We start from the raw sequence: 21,458 nt of genomic DNA on the forward strand, positions 1-21,458 counted from the left end.
CGCGGGACTCCTGGGGTGGGGGGCGCTCCTTTTCCGCAGGCCTGCACCGGGTAGGTTTCTCTGCTCGGCTCTCCGCCGCCGCCCTCAGGCTCCCCGACTCTCCCAGCCTCCACGCCCCCAGCCGTCTCCTGGGGCAGTCGCGCGAGCACCCAGGGCCGCGGCCAGCCGGGAGAGGGACGTCGCACGTGGCAAGCTGCGCTTCCCCGGCCGACGGGGCGGGGCTCGGGCGCATGCGCCGCCGTCGTACGGAAGCCCGGAAGGAGGGGCGGGGGTCGGCGGTTCAGGTTTCTGCGGGCGGCGGGCGGCGGGCGGCGGGCGGCGGCGGCGGCGGCGGCGGGGACGCGGCTCGCGGCGGCACCATGAACCCGCTGTAACGCACAGGCTGCGCGGCGCGGGGGGAGGGGGGTGGAGGAGGCCGCCGCGGCGAAGTTCTCCGCCATGAACCTGAGGGGCCTCTTCCAGGACTTCAACCCGAGGTGAGGCTCCGCCGGGGAGGCGCGGCGGGCGTGAGGCTGCGGCGGGCGGCAGGGCAGCTCCCTGCGAGCGGCTCTCTGGGCAGCGCTTCCCGCTCCCGCGCCCGGTGCCTCGAGCCCCGGGCCCCGGCTCCGCGGGAGCCGCGTTCCTCTCGGCCGGCCCACCCTCGCTGCTGGCCCAACGCCCCCTCTCGTCCCCTCTCCTCGCGCCCTGCTGCCTGGCCTCCGTTCCCCGCACCAGGGCCATTTCGCTTGACCCGACACCCCTAACCACCCCCTCACCACCACCCAGCTGTTTCCTCCAGTTCCTCTGAGCCCTTGAGGTTTTCCTTGGATATATGCCCACCCCTCGCTTGTTTGCTGCTTTGTCGAGTGATATCTGAAACGACGTTGAATCCTCGGAGTCGGTGTCAGGGTATGGCAATACCTTACATAATGCCTCTGGGGGTGAACCTGACGATTTTCCATATGCGGTTTCTCATCGGTCTTCACTGTAAGTTTATTTGCAGGAAGTAGATATTACCGTCCTGCTTCCTAGCTGGGGAATATCCTCTGGACAGTGTGGAGAGAACACTGACTAAGGAATCAAGTGCCTGTCCTTGCACTTGCCCAAGTGTTCTGTAACTCTGTCCATCACCCCCCCCCCTCCCCCCCCGCCCCGGGCCTTGAGCTTCCTGAAGCAGAGACCCATCTTCTGCTCTTCTCACTATCCCCAGCACCTACCACCGCGTCTGAAACTTAGCAGGCCCTTATAAAATGTTTGTGGAACTAGACTGAGCCAAAAGACCTGGATTGAGGACCAGGCCTCATGTAACTGGGTTACATATTCCCTGCTCATCTGACAACGAGTTGACCTAATCTTTTAAGTCCACTAGTCTGTGAAGGGAGTACCTGTTTCCCTTATTTGCTGGTGGGAAGCCATGCCCTCAATCGACCTTTTGTATTCTAGGTCCCTCAGATGCTGGGAGGTCCCAACTTAGGGATGGAGAAGAGGCATGTAAATATATGATTGACAACACTTTTCAGTATTGTATGGAGGGAGCCCAGTGGAGGCCACTGCCTGGGCTGCTTGTGGGAGATGAAGAGAAGTCTTGGGAGAGAGAGATTGAGAGAGTGTTGGGAGCGCAGTCTCCCTAGGGACAGTGACACTTTAAGCTACGAGCCATCGTGACTTCCTAGGTACTCTTATTCTTTGGGCACTACCAGAGTTCATATTCTAGTCTGGAGTGCCAATGTTCCAATCACAGTGCAGTCATTATCATTGTTGGCCTTGGAGGCAGTCTGGGTAGAGGAGCTTGTTGAGTAGGTAAGGGAAAAGTGACTTCCACTGCCTCTCCTAGGGGTTAGGATTGGTCCACAGCCTAGCAGCGTTGGTCCCGGAGTTGGACAGGCTTTGTGTGTCTACCTTGTTTGGCAAGAGTGATAAGAAAGGTAAGTAAAACCTGACTTGTTTTGTAGTCTTGGGCCACTCACTTATCTTTCTGTTTTATCTGTAGATTTGAGTATAATCTCAGCAGGATGGGAGGCTAAATTAATGATTGATTGCAAAGTGCTTTACAAATAGAAAGTTCCAGGACTATTTTGCAGGGTGACAGATAATTCAGAACCCAAGAACTGCCTCGAGTGTTCTAACTGGTGAACAGAGTTGCCAAAGCACAGCAGTGCTGTGCACATAAGATCCTTAACCATTTTTTTCCTGTAGCTTCTTCCCTTCCCCTCCCCTCCAGCAAAAATTATGATATGAAAATCACAATGAAATATTAGGTATCTAAACAGACGTATAGTAATCGTCAACATATTTATCAACATTTTACTTCTACTGGGATTGAAAGGCATCTCTAAGTTTAAAGACCTTTTATAGGGTGCCATTTTCCTGATGCAGTGTTGACTCAGTGGGAGTGAGCAGTGTTACCTCACAGTGGTGATTGATATTAGAGTGGCCAGGTAATATTGGCAAGTCCAATTTTTTAGCCAGTGATGTGTCATGTCCCGTGGGCACACCTAGTTTTGAACATTGTTCTTTAGTCTTGTTCCATGCTGGGGCGGGCCTTCTAGACAGCTGAAGCACAAGCCAAGGAGTGTAGACAGGAAGATACCTTGTGCCAGGGCCTCTAACCTTGGTGCTACTGCCTTTCTCCCTGCCTTTAATTCAGAGCCAGTTCAACATCTCCCTCCTACCCCAGGACCTTGGCACATACTGTTCTCTTTGCCAAGAATGTTTGCCTCTCTTCTCCTGACCTAGTTAACTCTTACTTATCCCTGAGGTTTCAGCTCACTTGTTACTTGCTGAGGAAAGCTTTTCTGACTTCCCTAAGTCTGCTGATACCTGTTTATACAATCCCTGTAGCATGCTGAACTCTTCCATCAGAGCACTTACTTGTACCCTTATATTTGTGTGCTTATTTGATTAATGCCTGTCTCCCCTACTAAACTATAAGCTCCATGGGGCCAGGGCCATGACTCTGTTCATTATAGTATCCTGCATACCTGGAATAGTACCTGACTCAATAAATATTTGTGGAATGAATGAATGAATGGATGAATGAATGAATACAATACTCTCCAGAGCCTATAGGAGAAATCTGAAATGGCTTCTTCCAGTCACTGTTTTCCTGGTGGTCTTTGGCTTGGTTCTCTTTCTTCTTCCCTCCCTCAGAATGCAGCCATTCCATTGGAGAGACAGGGAAGATGGTGATGCTAAGGCAGAATATGGCTGTCTTTACTTTGCGGGTTATGTGTGTCACAAAAATAGTCCCTGCCATGGTTTTGTGGGTCCCAAGGCATGGGCCATGGCTCCAGATCTCCTTTCCAACCTTTTGATCTTGGTGAGTCTGAACCCACCACTGTATTGCCAAGGCCCTGGGAAACTGCAGTAACAGAATGATTCACAAGTGTCAGCACTCGGATACACAGGGCTGCCAGCTGACCCTCTGCCTATTTCCTTCTGACCCATAACTGGTTGCTCATGAACCTCTTTTTAGATACACAGGTTAAGACTTGCTGAAACACACACACACTGGACCCACCAAGTCCTTCCCTGAGTGCCTAAGGCTTCCTAACTTAGCAGTGAGGGAGCCTCATTCATTGAAGAGGCAGCTATTAGCAGTATACAGAATTGGAAGACTGATTCTGGGGTGCCTGTGGGAGGTGGGGATCTGGGAATAGTGGCATTGAGCCAACACCCCACTCGCACCATGGAGCCTCGGGATTTTCTGCTAACTTGAACTTGCTGGAGTTGCTGGCTTGAAGAAGGCTCTTTGGCCCTGGTAGCCAGACAGTGTTGGAAGGCTGTGAGAGCCGTGCTAGGCCCTCTGAGTCATCTGTTGTAAGCACCTGGCCATGCAGTGAGTCCCGCAGGTAAGCCAGACTGGGGCGAAGGCTGAGGGATGCTGCTCTGGGGGTTCTGTCATGTGAGCATGGAGTACTAAGGAGGCCGCCGGTAGCGTTTAGAAAGTTCCATATGCTGCAACTTCTAAAGCTATTCTGGGGTCTATGTAAGCTATCTTGTTTCTTTGAATTTAGGAAAAATGGATGTGATTTCTGGTAATTGTTAACCAAAGGCAGCTACCTGGTCTTTACCAATCATTTGTAAAAGATTTCTCTTTAAAGCATTCATTGGTCAAACATCTCCTGAGTTCCTGCTGTGTGCCAAGAGATGTGCTACGTGCTCTAAGTACAAAAATAAATGAGATATAATTCTTCTCCATGCTCAAGCCTGGCAGGAGAAGCAGAAATGGGAAGAGAAATTAAAATTCAAGACAAGAAGAGGCATTCCAGAGACAGGAACCAAACGCTGTGGGAGCACAAGGGGCAGAGCCATCAATTCTGTCAGAGTGGGCAGGGATGGTTCCACAGCTCAATCTTGAAGGATGTAATTGTAGGCTTTTGTCAGACCAGAGGTCAGGAAAGGCAAATTAGGAGGGACAGAGGATGCAAAGGCATAGGGTTCATGAGAGGACCTGGTATGCTCAGACAGTGGTGAAAGGTCAGTGTGGTAGGAGCGCTGCAGGTGGCACATGTCATTGGATTGAAAACTACTACATGTAGTGTTATTAATTATTGCAAATAGTTTTATGTATTACTGTTTTTTTTTTAAAGCAGGCTTCAGATCCATTGGTAGTGAGTGTGTGCTGGTACTGTTAATGAACTACTCACCCACCACCCAAATGTTGGTTTATCTTTCGTTCTGTCATCTCAAGCCACCTAGAGTAAGAAAAACCTCTTGACTATACTGAGGTTATTATTAATAATATGTGTGACTTATGGGGCCCCTACCATATGTTAGGCACAATGGGGATCATTATCTCCCATCTGTGCAACAACCAGCAAGTTAGATTATAAGCATTGCTTTGCAGAGTCTTAGAGAGCTTGTGACTTCCCTAAAGTTGCACAGGCGGCAGGGGGCCAAGTCAGGATTCTAATGTGAGTCAGTCTCCTTCTGAAGCCTGTGCTCTTTCCTGCATGCCATGCCACCTCTCTAATTTAGTGACAGTCCACCATACCACAATGGGTCCAACATCCTAAGGAGCCTTCTATTTATGAGTTGTGATTATTTTTTTTAATATATGAAATTTATTGTCAAATTGGTTTCCATACAACACCCAGTGCTCATCCCAAAAGATGCCCTCTTCAATACCCATTACCCACCCTCCCCTCACTCCCACCCCCCATCAGCCCTCAGTTTGTTCTCAGCCTTAAGAGTCTCTTATGCTTTGGCTCTCTCCCACTCTAACCTTATGAGTTGTGATTAAACAAAGTAAACCTTCTATCTGAGCTTACATATCCAAATGAGTGTTCTGCCTCCAAGAAGTTACTTAGGAAAGAGAAATACACACACACACACACACACACACACACACACACACACACCCCTATTCTACTGCTCATACACCTTGTTACTCATCTGAAATTTCCTTTGGAGTCAGATTACAAATCATATAAGGAACTGCATCTCATTGCTTTATAATCATGTATCATTTTTGAACCAAAATAGTGCCACCTAGTTTGATCATACATGTTGTTCACTAAACTTGGCTTTGACTGACTTTTGCCCAGTTCCAAAAATCGAATTCACTTTCAGTGAAGAGTTGGCACCATTGAGGATATTCAGAAGAACAGACTGCAGCTCTCAAGGCGATTCTAGGAGGAAAACTCCAAAGGTGGTTTGAGCGATGAAGTGGAATTAGCCTTTTGCCTCCCAGGGGGACTGTTTAAAGGAAACAAGTCTCATTTGAATGCATAATTTCTGGTTTTAAAAATATCATTCCCATTACTTGATAATTACATACATATTTTTCTTGGCTGTGAGCTCTTTGAAGTCCAGGATGTTGAGGCATTCAGTAAATGTGCTGAATGAGCGGATGTGGAGTACAAATAGACATGTACCATTGGAGACTCTGCTGTAGGGGAGAGACAGTAGGTTGGAGGAGTTTTTGATGATTTCTTAGGACTCTAGGAGTTAAGCTTCCCAATATTGAGCTTGGGGTTTCTAATTGCCTTGCCTGATCACAGGTTGTACCTGAACTAGAATTTAAGATGAAAGTGTTGAATTGAACTCAAGATAGGTTCTTTGTAACTAATGATTCATACTTTGTCAGCTATGGTCTAATAGTGAGAAAAAGGATTGCTAAGTGAGATTGTTACAACTTTTCTCTTTTATAATAGTAGTAGCAGCAAAAATAGATAAAATTGATTGTTTACACAGGGCTTTCACATCCCCTAATCTTAGTGAATTAATATGTGAGTAACCCCAGGAAGAGACAGGCTTAGGGAAAGAGTAACCCTCGACAATTGCACAGCTGATAAACTTCCAGCCTGGCCCCCTTCTAGACCTCCTTAAGAGTGATTTGTTTTTATTGGGCTTTTTTGCTTTCTTACATCTACTGGCTAGCTGATGTTAAACACTTTTCATCTTAATAAAGCCAGTTAAAATCACCACTAAAAGAATTTAAATTTTGTTGGTAAGGTTCTGCTCAATGTCAGAAATACAGTCCCTTTAACAGTTTGGGAGAGTGTCAGTTAGCAGTTTGTCAGTTGGAGCCATTCTCGGAAGTTGTAGACAAGAGGCACCTACAGGGATGTGTCACGCAGAGCGTGTGTGTGTGTGTGTGTGTGTGTGCACGTGCACGCGTGTGTTTGCATGTGCACCTGCTGCATTTAACTGGAGAAGACCGATGGGTCTAACACGAGTCCAGTTGCATTCTTTTGATTTGCAGATAACAGATGTTAGAACTTTTACACCCATAGTTGTCTCTTCACTAGGTGTGTTCTCTCCTCCCTCCCCCCTCCCCCCTCCCCCCTCCCCCCTCCCCCCTCCCCGTCCTTTTCCCTTGTCCCTCAAAGTGGAGAGAGGGAATTTGAGCCTCTAGCAGAAAGCTCCATATACATTTCAGAGAGGACACTAGCTTTGTAGTTAGACCTATGTAACACTACTCAGTGATCATGTACTAGCGTTACAGATTCATAGAGTGGAATACACCCATTTTAAACGTGTAATTGCAAAAGTGAAATTTAGGAAGTAGTGGTTGATGCCACAATATCCAGTGGAACCTCCATTTGCTGGTTTGTGGAGAATTAAGCAAAGTCTATTTTTATACTTGGACTCTAGTCTAAATGTTTCTTGAAAAGTGATTCAAAGTAGTTTAGGCTTTGATTGTGACTTTTTTTGAATGTTTATTTATTTTGAGAGAGAGAGAATCCCATACACAGAGCCTGACACGGAGCTCGATCCCATGACTGTGAGATCACGGCCTGAGCCAAAATCAAGAGTCTGACACTTAACCTACTCAGCCACCCAGGCGTGCCAACTTTTTTTTTTTTTAATAAATTTTCTTGTCACTATGTTATTGCTGCATCATATTCTCTTATTGCCAGTCAGGTTGAAGATTTCCTATTTGATATGCAGTCATCTTTTTTACTTGGTTCTCAAATGTATTGGTATAGTTGACATACTGTTCCTTCTTCCCCAAGTTACAAATGTGTGTACCAATTACATCTTCTAAAATTTCTGAGTGCATTAACTTATTCAGTCAACTTTGTAGTTGTTCATTTTTTTTTCAAAGAACCAGCTGTTGGTGTTACTTATCGATTAATTCCACTTTGGTGTCTATATTACTACTTTTAGTTTTATTATTTCCATATTTTGGTTCCCTTGGGGTTTTTTCACCCCTAAATTTCTTAGGCACAAACTTAGTTCACTAGTGTACAAACTTAGTTCACTAGTTTTCGCTTTGCCTCTTTTTTCTTTCTTTTCTTTTTTGATTTTAGTTCCACTTTTGGAGTGGATACGTTTTCTCCAAGTTTTGCTTTGGCAACAGCCCGGGTGTTTTGATGTTTCAGTCATGCTTTAGCAGGATTTTGAATATTCTCCAATAGTGTTCTGTTTCATCCTGGATTTAGTCATTATTTAAAGAAGGAAACTAACAAGTTACTTGCTTGGTGCCAAGCCCTGCAATAGGTGCTTTCTGATAAGTTATTTAATTCTGATCTCGGCACTGCCTGGTAGAGGTAGTATTATCTGCATTTTGCTATGAAGAAGCAAAGGTTCAAATAGAGTTGCACAAATAATCTCTTCAGCTCTGCTGTTCTGCTTAACAAGTGAGCATTGAAAAAGATCCATATGGTTAGGCAATGTTCAGTCCATTGTTGTCAGTTTATTATGAATTGTGTAGAATTTCTGCTTCCAGTCTCTGCCAATTGCAATCTACCTTACACATTTTTCTATGCCTTCTATACCTTTCTTTTGCTCAGAAAATCTCCAGTGGCTCCCCATTGCCTATTAATAAATTCCAAGGACTTTACCTTATTATTCGAATCCCACTACCTTCTAACCCCAGCTTACTTTTCCCTGATTTCCTCTGGTGCCTTTTCTCCTGTCTCCCTACCCCACCCCCAAAGACTTACAGAATTTATTCTGGGTGTTCAGTCTCCTGGGATACAAAAAACTGTTTCATACTTTAAAGAATCTTATCCCTTTGTCTGGAATTCCCTGTCCCCACCCTGTTGCCCGGCTCCTACCTCCCTTCCCAACTCTCCCAGGGAAACCAATGTTCCATGTACCAGTTTACAATGATATGTAGTTACTTGTTGTAGATCACCTCCCTCTGTTCCCATTAGTCTTTTTTTAAAATTTTTTTTAATGTTTATTATTTTTGAGAGAGAGAGGGAGACAGAGAGCAAGCATGGAAGGGGCAGAGAGACAGGGAGACACAAAATCAGAAGCAGGCTCTAAGCTCTGAGCTGTCAGCACAGAGCCTGATGCAGGGCTCAAACTCACAGACCACGAGATCATGACCTGAGCTGTAGTCAGCTGCCCAACTGACTGAGCCACCCAGGCGCCCCTGTTCCCATTAGTCTTGAACAACTTCAGGGCAGAGACTTCCTTTCTCATTTTTTTTCTTTTAAAAAATGTTTTATGTATTTTTGAGAGCATGCAAGCGGGGGAGGGGCAGAGAGGGGGCACCAGAGGATCCGAAGCAGGCTCTGTGCTGACAGTAGTGAGCCTGATGTGGGGCTTGAACTCACAAACCCTGAGGTCATGACTGAGCCAGAGTTGGACACTTAACCAACTGGGCCACCCAGGCACCCCCACTTTCTCATTTTTATACATTCCATACATCGAAGGCACTCAAACAGTTAAATTTTAAATTAGATTCATGGTTTTTGTGTGTCAGTGCCCTGTGATCTTTTTTCTCTCCCTCTGGAAAAATCTGTATGTATGTAAAGAAAGCATTATTTTTGTCCTGCTACTTGATTCTCTGTATAGAACCGTGCTATTTTTATCTACTCTCGTGTTCATTTCCATAATTTCTAGTTTCCTTAGGAACTTTATCTACTTTATCTGTGATGATTTAACAGTAGCGTGTAGAAGCTGACAGTGAAAATATCTCTGTATATTCTTAAAAGAAAAATTGTCACGTTATTGCCATATTCTATGGCCATGTTGCTAAGTTTTCATTGTTTATGCTTTCATTGTTAGTCATTTTAGTATTTTAATGCTTTATCTTTAAAATCCACCAAATTACTGTACTAGTAAACTGCTTCTCTTGTCCCCACCCAGACATGATAAACCTTTGTTATCTCCTTTCCTGTAGTTGGTTTGACTTTTGATACTGGTTGCAAATGTGACTCTTGAATGCAACAGATTTAGGTTTTATTTTTTAATCCACTAAGTGAACTTTCATATTGTAGGTCTGTGGTAGGCAGAATAATGATCCCCCCAAATATGCCCACATCCTAATTCTAGGAACCTGGAAATATATTCCATTATATGGCAAAGAGGAATTAATGTCGCAGATGGAATTAAGGTTGCCAATCAGCTGACCTGACAATAAGGAGATTATTCTGGATTCTCTGCCTGGACCCATTATTACAGGTCTTAAATGTGGAAGAGAGAGGCAGAAGAGGAGGTCAGAGTGAGTCAATGTAAGGAGGACTGGGCTCTCTACTGCTGGCTTTGAAACTGGAGCAAGGGGCCATGAGCCAAGGGTCTGCACAACAGCCTCTAGAAGCTGGTAAGGCAGAGCAGCAGTCTCTCCTAGAGCCTCCAGAAAGATCACAGCTCTGGTGGCACCTTGATTTTAGCCCAGTGAGAACCACTTCAGACTTCTGATGTCTGGAACAGTAAAGATAATAAATTTATGCATTTTAAGCCACTAGATTGGTGGTAACTTTGCATGACAACAATAGAAGAGTAATACAAGAACATTTCTTCCTACTTACATTTTTTCAACCCCAGTATTTGAATTAGGAATTATATTTTTGTATTATTATTTGTCCTCTTGTAAGTTTCTTGCTTCTGTTTTTCATTTTTCATGTAAGAGACCTAGAACTCTTAATTTCCTTTTAAATTACATCAAAAATTATAAAATAATCACTTTCCCAACATTTTAAACATTTTGGTACTTCTGTTTCCATTACTTCTACTTTTTTCTTTAATTAAATAAAAAAATCCTCTCCTTTAGAGAAGATCATGAATTTAGCTTAGAGGGTTTACTCTCCCCCCACCTCATTTATTTTTTGTTTATAGTTTGAAACTCTAGAAAAATTTTACCTCTACATATTATTTAATTTATCTGTGAATCCTGTGTTTATCATTGTCCTCGCATTTGCTGATGTTTGAATTCACTTATTTTTTTAAAAAATATTCTGTTTTCAAATCCATTGTTTCTGGTAATGATAGGTATAGCCACAGGTTTGGGTTGACAAATTGGTTCTGGTTTTCTAGATTTTGCACTATCCACCTGCGCGTTAGAGGGAAAAAGTTGCCTCTGCTGGTTCCTGTCTCTGTGGTGATGACTCCATTTCTGTGAGCTCATGAGTCCCCATCAACCCCTTTCCTTCTCCAGAGTCTAGTGGTGAAGTCATTCTTGCCTTGGCATCTTTCAGTGGTAGCTCTCTTGTCTTTGTGACAGCTTGAAAAACATCCTTTGGTTTTGAGCATTGATCATAACTAACATGTATTTAGTGCAGTGGTTATCAAACCATTTTCCACAGACACCTTGGCGGGGTGGGGGGTGGTCCTTGAGAACCTTTTAGGGGTCTGTGAGGTCACAACTATTTTCATAACACTAAGATGTTCTTTGCCTCTCTCTGGGTTGACATTTGCACCGATGGTACAAAAGCAGTGGTGGGTAGACTATTGGAACCTGAGCACAAATCAAGCTGGTGACACGAAACTGTATTAGTAGTCATTGGAGTCTTCACTGCAGTACGCTTACAGTTCAAACAGCCAGCTTCATGTAAGGATGTCCTCAATAAAGCATACAAAAATACCAGTCTCACTAAATAGTGACCCTTGAGTACACGTCCATTTTAATATTCTGTGTGACAAAATAGGAAGAATGCAGAAAGGCTGTCTGCTGTACAGTGCTTGACTCAAGGAACAGCACTTATGTGCATGGGCTGCAAGCTGCCTTTTTTCATGGAACACCATTTTTACCTGGAAGGACAGCTAACACACAAGACTACGGCTATTTGTATTAGGGCATTTGGCAGACATTTTTCTTGAAAATACAAGTGAACCTGTAACTTGGAAACAGCACTGATAACACAAAAAACACAAATCTAATTTAAAATGTAAAAAAACTGTTGGAGTGCCTTCAGCGTTTTCAACAAGGAAAACAACTGATGATATTTTTGCAAATAGTAAAATTAGAGCTTTCAAGGGAAAATCAGAATTTTTGAAAAGTTTTATCTATCCCTGTGAACTTGACAGCCTCCCAATACTTACATATTTCTTTTTTTTTTTTAATTTTTTAACATTTATTTATTATTGAGAAACAGAGACAGAGCATGAGCATGGGAGGGGCAGAGAGGAGGGGAAACACAGAATCCGAAGCAGGCTCCAGGTTCTGAGCTATCAGCACAGAGCCCAACACAGGGCTCAGACTCAGAAAGCGTGAGATCATGACCTGAGCCGAAGTCGGCTGCTTAACTGACTGAGCCACCCAGGCGCCCCAACCAATACCGACATATTTCTGATGAAATGAGTTGTGACAATAACTACTGTGAACTTGCCTTGGTATAGTGAAGTGTGTCAACATTTGCAAGATCCTTATTACTTAGTGAACTACTATTTTTCAGTCAGCCTACATGGTATCATGATTTTGCAGGGATAAAACATTCATCCAAAGTGCAAGAGAGACCAATGGATTTTAATGTAGCAGCCTACAAGAAGTTCACTGACAGGGTTTCAGATTCCACATCACAGTTAACCTTCAGGAAACTACCACTGTTTGACTTTCAGCATCCTGTCAAAGAATATCCACCATTATCTGAAAGAGCTGTTAAAATATTCTGTTCTTTTCTAACTACAGATCTCTGTGAGGCCAGATTTTCTTCATATGCTTGCGCCAAAACAGCATATTGTAACAGAATGAATACAGATGTGGGTATGAAAATCTCGGTGTCCTTTATGATGCCAGACATTTAAAACATTTTCAAAACTGTACAAATTTTGAAAAATAGTGTTTTTTCATTAAAATTATGTATGTTAATATATAATGAGTTTATTGTAATTTTTAAATGAATTAATATTTCAAAAATAGCCATTTCAAAATCTGATACAGTAAATAACAATAGGTAAACGATAGAAACAAAGCTCATTGGGTTCCTCAGTAATTTTTCAGAATGTAAAGGAATCCTGATACAAAATATTTTGAGAGGGGCACCTGGGTGGCTCGGTTGGTTAAGCAGCTGACTTTGGCTCAGGTCATGATCTCATGGTTCATGAGTTCAAGCCCTGCATTGCTCTATGCTGACAGCTCAGAGCCTGGAGCCTGCTTCGGATTCTGTGTTACTCCTCTCTCTTTCCCTGCCCGTCCCCCATTTGTCCTCTGTCTCTCTCTGTCTCTCAAAACTGAATAAATGTTAAAAATTTTTTTTAATTAAAAAAAAGATTTTGAGAGCCACGAATGTACTGCTTTACACAAAGCACTTTTTGGATTCATTATCTTGTATTCACAACCACCTTACTGATTTTATAGACAAGAATACTGTGACACAAAAAGGCTGTATACATATTCTAGTTAGCAACCTTTCCAAATCTGATAGTCCTCCCACTGTAGTTTACATTCTTGGAGGTCTTCTGAGCCGAGTTTTATAGGTCCCAATCCTTACAGCCTCCCCCTTTTTTTCCAGTTGAAGTTTCTTATGTTGTTTTTCATAATGCAGGTACAGTACATGTACCTTGAAAAAAGTCAGGAATCATAAACAAGAATGTAAAGACTATCCTTAATCCTCCCTGCTGGAGATCATTCTTAATTCTCAGTGTGTATCTATCCAGATGCTTTTCCAAGAATGTTGAATTATCAGTATAATGTCAGTAGTAAAAGGACTCTGGGGTCAAATAGCAAATAGATCTTAGTTTGAATCCAGCCCTGTGCATTGTGAGCTGCTTGGACAAGTTATTTAACATCTAAGCCTTCATTCCTCATCTGCAAAATGGGAGTAGTGAAAACTCCTCCTTTGCAGAGTTGCTGTGAGGCTTAAGTGAGACAATGCGTGAAAAGCAGCATAGTATTGACGTGTCATAAGCGTCCAGTAAATGTCAGCTATTGATGTTGCTGTGCATGCCCAGATAGATTGATAGATATACCGGCTTTATTGAAATATATTTTACATGCAGTAAAATTTACCCTTTTTTAGTGCACAGTCCTGTGCATTTTAATCCATGTATTTGTGGATATGTGGATAACCCAAAGATATAGAACAGGTCCATCACTGCAAAAAATTCCCTCATGTCCCTTTATAGTCAGATTTCCCTGCCAACACAGCCACTGGCAACCACACTGATGTATTTTCTGTATCTATACTTTTGCCTTTTCCAGAACATCAACTAAATGGAGTCGTGCAGTATGTTGTGTTTTCAGTTTGAGTTGTTTTACTCAACAGAGTGCATCCTTGCTTCATTTCCTTTTACTGCTGATTAGTAAGTACTCCAGTGAACAGATATACGACAGTTGGTTTAACCATTCACCAGCTGATGGACATTTGGATTGGTGCCAGTGGCTATTATAAATAAAGCTACTTTGAGAATTCGAATACAAGTTTTTGTGTGTACATATGCTTTTCATTTTCTTGAGTAAATACCTAGGCATGGGATTGCAAGGCCATAGAGTAAGTGTGTACTTAACTTTATAAGAAACTGCCCAAGTGTTTTCTAAAGTGGCTGTGCTGTTTTGCATTCCCACCAGCAATATTTGAGGGTCTCAGTTGTTCTACATCCTTAGCAACAGTTGTCAAAGTTGATCGTCTTAATTTTAGCCATGGTGGGGAGTGTGTTGTTTTATCTTGTTGTATTGCATTGATATTGTATTTCTTTAGTGCCTGAAAATATTGAATATCTTTTCATGTGCTTATTTGCCTTTTGTATAACTTCTCTGATGGAGTGTCCTTATTATTATTTTTTTTTTTGCCGGTTTTAATCAGATTGTTTTCTCATTTTATAGTTGTAGAAGTTCTTTATATGTACTGGATTCAGGTACTTTGTCAGGTACATGTTTTCAGAATGTGTTCTCCCAGTTTGTGGCTTGGGTTTTCATTTTTTTAATTGACTTAATTTTTTTTTATTGTTTATTTTAATTTTGAGAGAGACAGAGCACGCAGGGGAGGGGCAAAGAGAGAGGGAGACACAGAATCCAAAGCAGGCTCCAGGCTCTAGGCTGTCAGCACAGAGCCCAACACGGGGCTCAAACTCACAGACCATGAGATCATGACCTGAGCCGAAGTTGGACACTTAACTGTCTGAGCCACACAAGCACCCCTTTAATTGTCTCTTTTGGATATTAAAAGTTTTTAATTTGGAAGAAGTCCAGTTTTGTATTCCATCTAAGAAATCTTTTCCTAAGTCTAGGTGACAAGTAGTTTTGCCTTCTGTGTTTTCTAGATGTTTTATAGTTTTGGCTATAACATGGAGGTCTGATCCATTTCACATAATGCTTGTATATGCTGTGAGGGTAAGAGTCTAGGTGCATTTCCTTCATCTTTCCAGTTGTTTCAGCACCATTTGTTGGAACACAGTCCTCACTCCATTGAATTGCCTTGGCAGCTTTGTCAAAAATTAACTGACCATATATGTATGAGTCTGTTTTCGTATTCTTTTCTGTTCTCTGTGTCTCTCCTAATGCTAATACCACATTGTCTTGATTATTGTAGTTTTACAATAAGCCTTAAAAGCATGTAGTATACGTTCTCCAACTTTATTCTTTCTCACCATTGTTTTCCCCTTTATGAGTCCTTTTGTTTTCATATAACTTTTAGAATCAGTGTATCAGTTTCTACAGAGGGATTTTCATTGAAATTTTATTGAATCTGTAGAATAATTTGATGAGCATGGTAGGCTAAATAATGATTGCCAAAGATAACCACTTTCCTAATCCATGGAACCTGTGAATATTACCTTCTAAGGCAAAAAGGTGAATATTAGCTTATGTCCCAAAAGATGTGACTCGGTTAAAGATCTTGAGATGGGGAGAGTATCCTGGATTATCTAGGTGGATCCTAAATGCAATCATGGGTTTCCATGAAAGCAATGTGATGTGAGCAGAGAAAAAGATTTGAAGACGCTGTGCTGCTGGTTTTAATGATGGAGGAAGGGGGCCTAAGGAGTGAAAGGAATACAGTTATAGAAACAGGGAAAGGCAAGAAATGGATTCTCCCCTAGTCTCCAGAGGGAGCGGGCCCTGTGACACCTTAGTTTTAACCCAGCGAAACCCATTTTGGACCTCTGGCCTCCATCCACAACTATAAGAGAATAAATGTGTGTTGTTTTAAGCCACCGAGTTGGTGGTAATTTGCTATAGCAACCATAGGAAATTAATACACAGTGTGTGCAAACTTTAACAATATCGAATTTTCTAATCTATAAGCATGGGATCTCTCTCCATTTACTTAGATTGTTTTTTTTAAATAAAATTTATTGTCAAATTGGTTTCCATACAACACCCAGTGCTCATCCCAACAGGTGCCCTCCTCCCTGCCCATCACCTACTTTTCTCTCTCCCTCACCCCCCCATCAACCCTCAGTTTGTTCTCAGTCCTTGAGTCTCTTGTGGTTTGCCTCCCTCCCTCTCTGTAACTTTTTTTTCCCCCGTTCCCCTCCCCTGTGGTCTTCTGTTAAGTTTCTCAAGATCCACATATGAGTGAAAACATATGGTATCTTTAATTTTTCTTGGTAGTGTTTGGTAGGTTTCAGCATACAAGTCTTGCACATATTTTGTTACATTTATTTCAGTATTTCATATTTTGATGATGTTTGTAAATGGCAGTTTTTTTCATGAACGTTTAATTTTAGAATAGTTTTAGATTTATAGGAAAGTTGTAGTAAATGATAGGTTTAAAAAACATCTGAGGGTCCACTTTTTAATTGCTGGCAAACATAAATGCAGTAATATTTTTTTGTACAAATTGCCTTGTATCCTGCAACCTTGATAAAGTCACTTATTTGATTTGGAAGTGTTTTGTTTTGTTTTATTTTGTTTTTGGTAGATTAGCTAGGATTTTCAACATAGATAATCATGTTGTCTGCAAATATTAGATGTACTCCTTCCTTTCAACTCTTTACCCCTTTTATTTCTCTTTCTTGAATTATGGTTATGGCAAGGACCTCCAGTACAAGGTTGAATAGATGTACTTGCCTTGTTTCTAATCTTAGGGGAAGTATTTAGTCTTGCAGCATTAAACGTTATTTTCATAGATATCCTTCTCTTCCTAATTTATGTCAAATTCTTTTTCTGAAACTATTGAGATAATCATATGTTTTTTCTTTTTTATTCTATTAATGCAATGAATTACATTAATTGGTTTCAAATGTTAAGCCAAGCTTACAATCTTGACTAAACCACACTTAGTCATACTGTAATATCCTTTTTATATAGTGCTGGATTCAATTTGATAAATTTTTAAGGATTTTGCATCTATGTTCATGAAGGATATTGGTTTATAGTTTTCTTTTTTGGTCAGGTTTTGGTATCAGGGTAATGCTAGACTCATAAAATAAATTTGGAAATACCCCCTCCTATCTTTCTCTGTAAGGATTTGCAAAAAATTGGTACTATTTATTCTTTACGTATTTGATAGATTTTTTTCAGAGCCTAACATTTTCTTTGTGAGAAGGATTTTTTTTCCAATATATGAAGTTTATTGTCAAATTGGTTTCCATACAACACCCAGTGCTCATCCCAAAATGTGCCCTCCTCAATACCCATCACCCTCCCTCCCACCCCCCATCAACCCTCAGTTTGTTCTCAGCTCTTAAGTCTCTTATGCTTTTGCTCTCTTCCACTCTAACCTCTTTTTTTTTTTTCTTCCCCTCCCCCATGGGTTTCTGTTAAGTTTTTCAGGATCCACATAAGAGTGAAACCATATGGTATCTGTCTTTCTCTGTATGGCTTATTTCACTTAGCATCACACTCTCCAGTTCCATCCATGTTGCTACAAAGGGCCATATTTCATTCTTATGTGAGAAGGATTTTAACTACAGTTTTAGTGTATTCAATAGATACAGACGTGATCTTTCATCTGGTGTGAACTTTGATAATGTCTCAAGAAATTTACTTGCATGAAGATGTTCATAATATTCCCTTCTAATCCCTGTAATGTTTGTAGGATTTGTAGTAATGTCCCTGCTTTCATTTCTGATATTGGTGATTTTGCCCACTATTTTTTTCTGATCACTCTGACTATAGGTTTACTCTTTTTCTTGATCTTTTCAAGGAACCAGGATTTAGTTTCATTGATTTTTCTGAACTTATATTTATCATTTCCTTCCTTCTGCTTACTTTTTAAAGTTTCCTTCTCTTCCTAGTTTCTTAAGGTGCACCTTAGAACGTTGACTCTATGTTTTTTCTAACAAAAGCATTTGATGCTATAAATTGCCCTTAAGTACTGCTTTAGCCATATCTCACAGATTTTAGTAAGTTGTGTTTCCACTTTTCATTTATTCTGGAATTTTCAAATTCTCCTTGTGGTTTTTTACTTTACTTATGGATTATTTAGAACCATGTTGTTTAATTTGCAAGCATTTTGAGAATTTTCAAGGTATCTTTCTGTTGTTGATTTTTGGTTTAATTTCATTGTGTATAGAGACTTGTTTTTTTTTTTAATTTTTTAAGTTTATTTATTTTGAGAGAGAGAGAGAGTGCAAGCAGGGGAAGGGCAGGGAGAGAGGGAGAGAGAGAATCCCAAGCAGGCTCCACGCTGTCAGCACAGAACCCGATGCAGGGCTCAAACTCATGAACTGTGAGATCATAACCTGAGCTGAAACCAAGTGTTGGACACTTAACCAACCGAGCCACCCACCCAGGCGCCCCTAGAGATTTACTTTGTATGATTTTGATTCTTTTAAATTTCTTGAGTCTTGTTTTATGACCCAGATTTCAGCCTGTCTTGGTGAATATTCCATGTGCATTTGAAAGGAATTTCTGTTCTGCTGTTATGGGAGGAATGCTTTATCAGTATCAATTAGGTCATGTTTGTTAATAGCATTATTGCACTCTTGTGTAAATTAGTAATTTCTATGTGTTCTATCAGTTGTTTAGAGAGAAATGTTAATTTCCAATAATAATTGTGGATTTTTCTATTTTTCCTTTATTTTCTGCATGTATTTTGAAGCATTATTAGGTACATATTTACAGTTGTTAGATCCTCTGACAAATTGACCTCTTTATTGTTATTAACTGCCCCTATTTGTCGCTGGTAATATTCCTTGTTCAAAAATATACCTTGTCTTATATTGTGGTAGGCAAAGTGGCTCCCCAAAGATATCCAGGCCCTAAACCATGGAACCTGGGACTGTTATGTTACATGGTAAGGGAGACTTTGCAGAAGTATCTAAGGTGACAGTATTAGTTTCTGTTGTTTCCATGACAAATTGCCACAGGTTTAGTGTCTCAAAACCACACAGAACTCATTATCTTACATTTCTGTGGGTCAGAAGTACAGGTACAGCAGGGCTAAGTTGGATTTTCTGCTTAGAGTCTCACAAGGCCAAAATCAAGGTGTTGGCAGGGCCACATTCCTTTCTAGGGCTCTGGGGATTAATCTGCTTCCAGACTCATTTGGGTTGTTGTCAGAATTTAGTTCCTTGCAGTTGTAGGGCTGAAGACTCCAATGTTCTTTTTTTTTTTTTTTTTATGAATTCAACAGCACTTTATTTATTTTTATTTTTATTTTATTTTTTATCATGTTTTTTTAATATGAAATTTATTGTCAAATTGGTTTCCATACAACACCCAGTGCTCATCCCAACATCAATAGCCAAATTATGGAAAGAGCCTAAATGTCCATCAACTGATGAATGGATAAAGAAATTGTGGTTTATATACACAATGGAATACTATGTGGCCATGAGAAAGAATGAAATATGGCCTTTTGTAGCAATGTGGATGGAACTGGAGAGGGTTATGCTAAGTGAAATAAGTCATACAGAGAAAGACAGATACCATATGTTTTCACTCTTATGTGGATCCTGAGAAACTTAACAGAAGACTCCAGTGTTCTTGCTGGCTGTCAGCAGGGGTCATTTTCAACTTCTAGAATCTGCCTGCATTCCTTGGCTCATGGCTCCCTTCCTCCATCTTCAAAGCCAGCAAAGACAGGTCGAGTCCTTCTCATGTTTAGAATCATTCTGACTTCCCCTTCGGCCTCATCTCTCCTCTTCTGCTGTCTCTCTCTGAATCACTCTTATGCCTCCTTTTCTGCTTTTAAGGATTCATATAATCACATTGGGCTCACCTGGATAATCCCCAATATTTTAAGGTCACCTGATTAATAATTCCATCTACAAAGTCCTTTCATGGCAGTACCTAGATTAGTATTTGATTGAATAAACAGAGGACAGGAATCTTGGGGGGCATGTTTATAATTCTGCCTACCAAAGTTATGGACTTGATGACAGGAATAGTATCCTGATTATCCAGGTGGACCCAATCTAATCACATGAGCTCTTAAGCAAAGAACCTCCAATGAAGCAGGAGCAATATGGCAGAAGGGGAAGTCAGAAGAATTCTAAGCATGAGAAAGATTCACTGTGCTGTTGCTGGCTTTGAGTTTTAAAAGCTTATGTGCCGGGATCAGAGAGAGACATCTAGGATCTTAAGGGCAGCCCCTTGCTGGCAGTCAGTGGAGAAACTGGGATCTCAGTCCTACAACCACAAGAAAGCAAATTGCCAGCCACCTGAATGATCTTGGAAGCGATTCTTCCCAGAATCCCTTGATAAGAGTCCAGCCAACCAACATGTTGACTTCAGCCTTATGAACATCTGAGCAGTGAAACCAACCAAGCCTGTCTGGACTTCTGACATACACAACTGTGAGATAATAAACTTGTATTGTTTTAACCTGCTAAGTTTGTGATAATGTGTTACAGCAACAATAGAAAATGAAAACAGATATTACTATACCACTGCAGCTTTCTTTTGGTCAGTATTTGCTTGGTATAAATTTTCTTTGTCCTTTTAGTTTTAATCTGTGATTTTATCGATTCATGACATAGGTTTCTTATAGATAGCATATATTTGTCCTGCTTTTTAATCCAATGTGACCATCTTTACCTTTTATCTGGTAGACCATTTACACTTACTGTGATTGTCAGTAGGGTTGGGTTTTAACTACCTCTTGCTGAACCCTGGGAACTGCCTCTAGGCAGTAAGCTGGAACATTAATAAAGTTTATTTTCTTCCTTCCTTCCGCCCTCCCTCCCTCCCTGTCATCACAGTCCTTTGTTGTCCGTTGTCCAGTATCTGATAACTGTTGTTTCATATATTTTGTCCAGTCTGTTGTTTAAGGTTGGAAGAAAAACCCCTTTCCTCTTACTTCATCAAAGGTGGAAATAGAAGACCTCAACAATGTAATTTCTAACTATTTTAAGGACATCATCTTCAGGAAATCCCTTTTATGGGAAATGTGTGTGTGTGTGTGTGTGTGTGTGTGTGTGTGTGTGTGTGAGAGAGAGAGAGAGAGAGCGCACGAGAGTGAGTGCGAGAGAGAAATCTATTCAGTCACAGAAATTATAATACGTGTACTAAAATGTTACTGTATCTGAACATTGAAGATTAAAAATGTCATGCCTTTTTAAAAATAGAATCAAATAATTAGTGACAAAACTTGACCATATTGTAAACATGTCAACCTTTTTCAGTCTCCATGTCTTGGTACGTCTAGTTCTTTCTGCTTGGAATGCTTCTTCATTTCACAATATTTCTTGCCTGGCAGCTTTCCATATATCTTCTGGAAGTTTCTCTCCTTCTTAGTACCCCCAGACAGAATCCATATTTCTTCTTCTGGGTTTCCATCACTGTTTACCCTAGCACCATTCCAGCACATATCATGCTGTATTATAATTGTGTGTTTCTTTTAAGAAAAATTTTAATGCTTTTATTTATTTTTGAGAGAGAGAAAGAGACATAGCACCAGCAGGGTAGGGGCAGAGAGAGAGAGGGAGACACAAAATCCGAAGCAGGGTCCAGGCTCTGAGCTGTCGGCACA

At 41.2% G+C, this 21,458-nt stretch overlaps 1 protein-coding gene across 2 annotated transcripts in view; it reads left to right on the top strand.

Annotated features, from left to right (window-relative positions):
* The first annotated feature begins 283 nt into the window (after positions 1 to 283).
* The window catches only part of TMEM185A (transmembrane protein 185A), a 36,758-nt gene continuing 15,583 nt past the window's right edge, over positions 284 to 21,458 (top strand). The window contains exons 1-2 of one of the 2 annotated variants that reach the window (XM_081793488.1): positions 284 to 476; positions 1,814 to 1,904. Coding sequence is in view for 1 of the 2 variants with exons in the window: in XM_081793487.1 (XP_081649613.1) it covers positions 439 to 476 (38 nt within the window). In the remaining variant the exon portion in view is untranslated. The remainder of the gene's footprint in view (positions 477 to 1,813; positions 1,905 to 21,458) is intronic. The other variant, XM_081793487.1, reaches the window with a different exon arrangement.

Source organism: Panthera onca, chromosome X (genome assembly GCF_046562875.1).
Source record: "Panthera onca isolate mPanOnc1 chromosome X, mPanOnc1 haplotype 2, whole genome shotgun sequence".
Lineage (NCBI taxonomy): Eukaryota > Metazoa > Chordata > Mammalia > Carnivora > Felidae > Panthera > Panthera onca.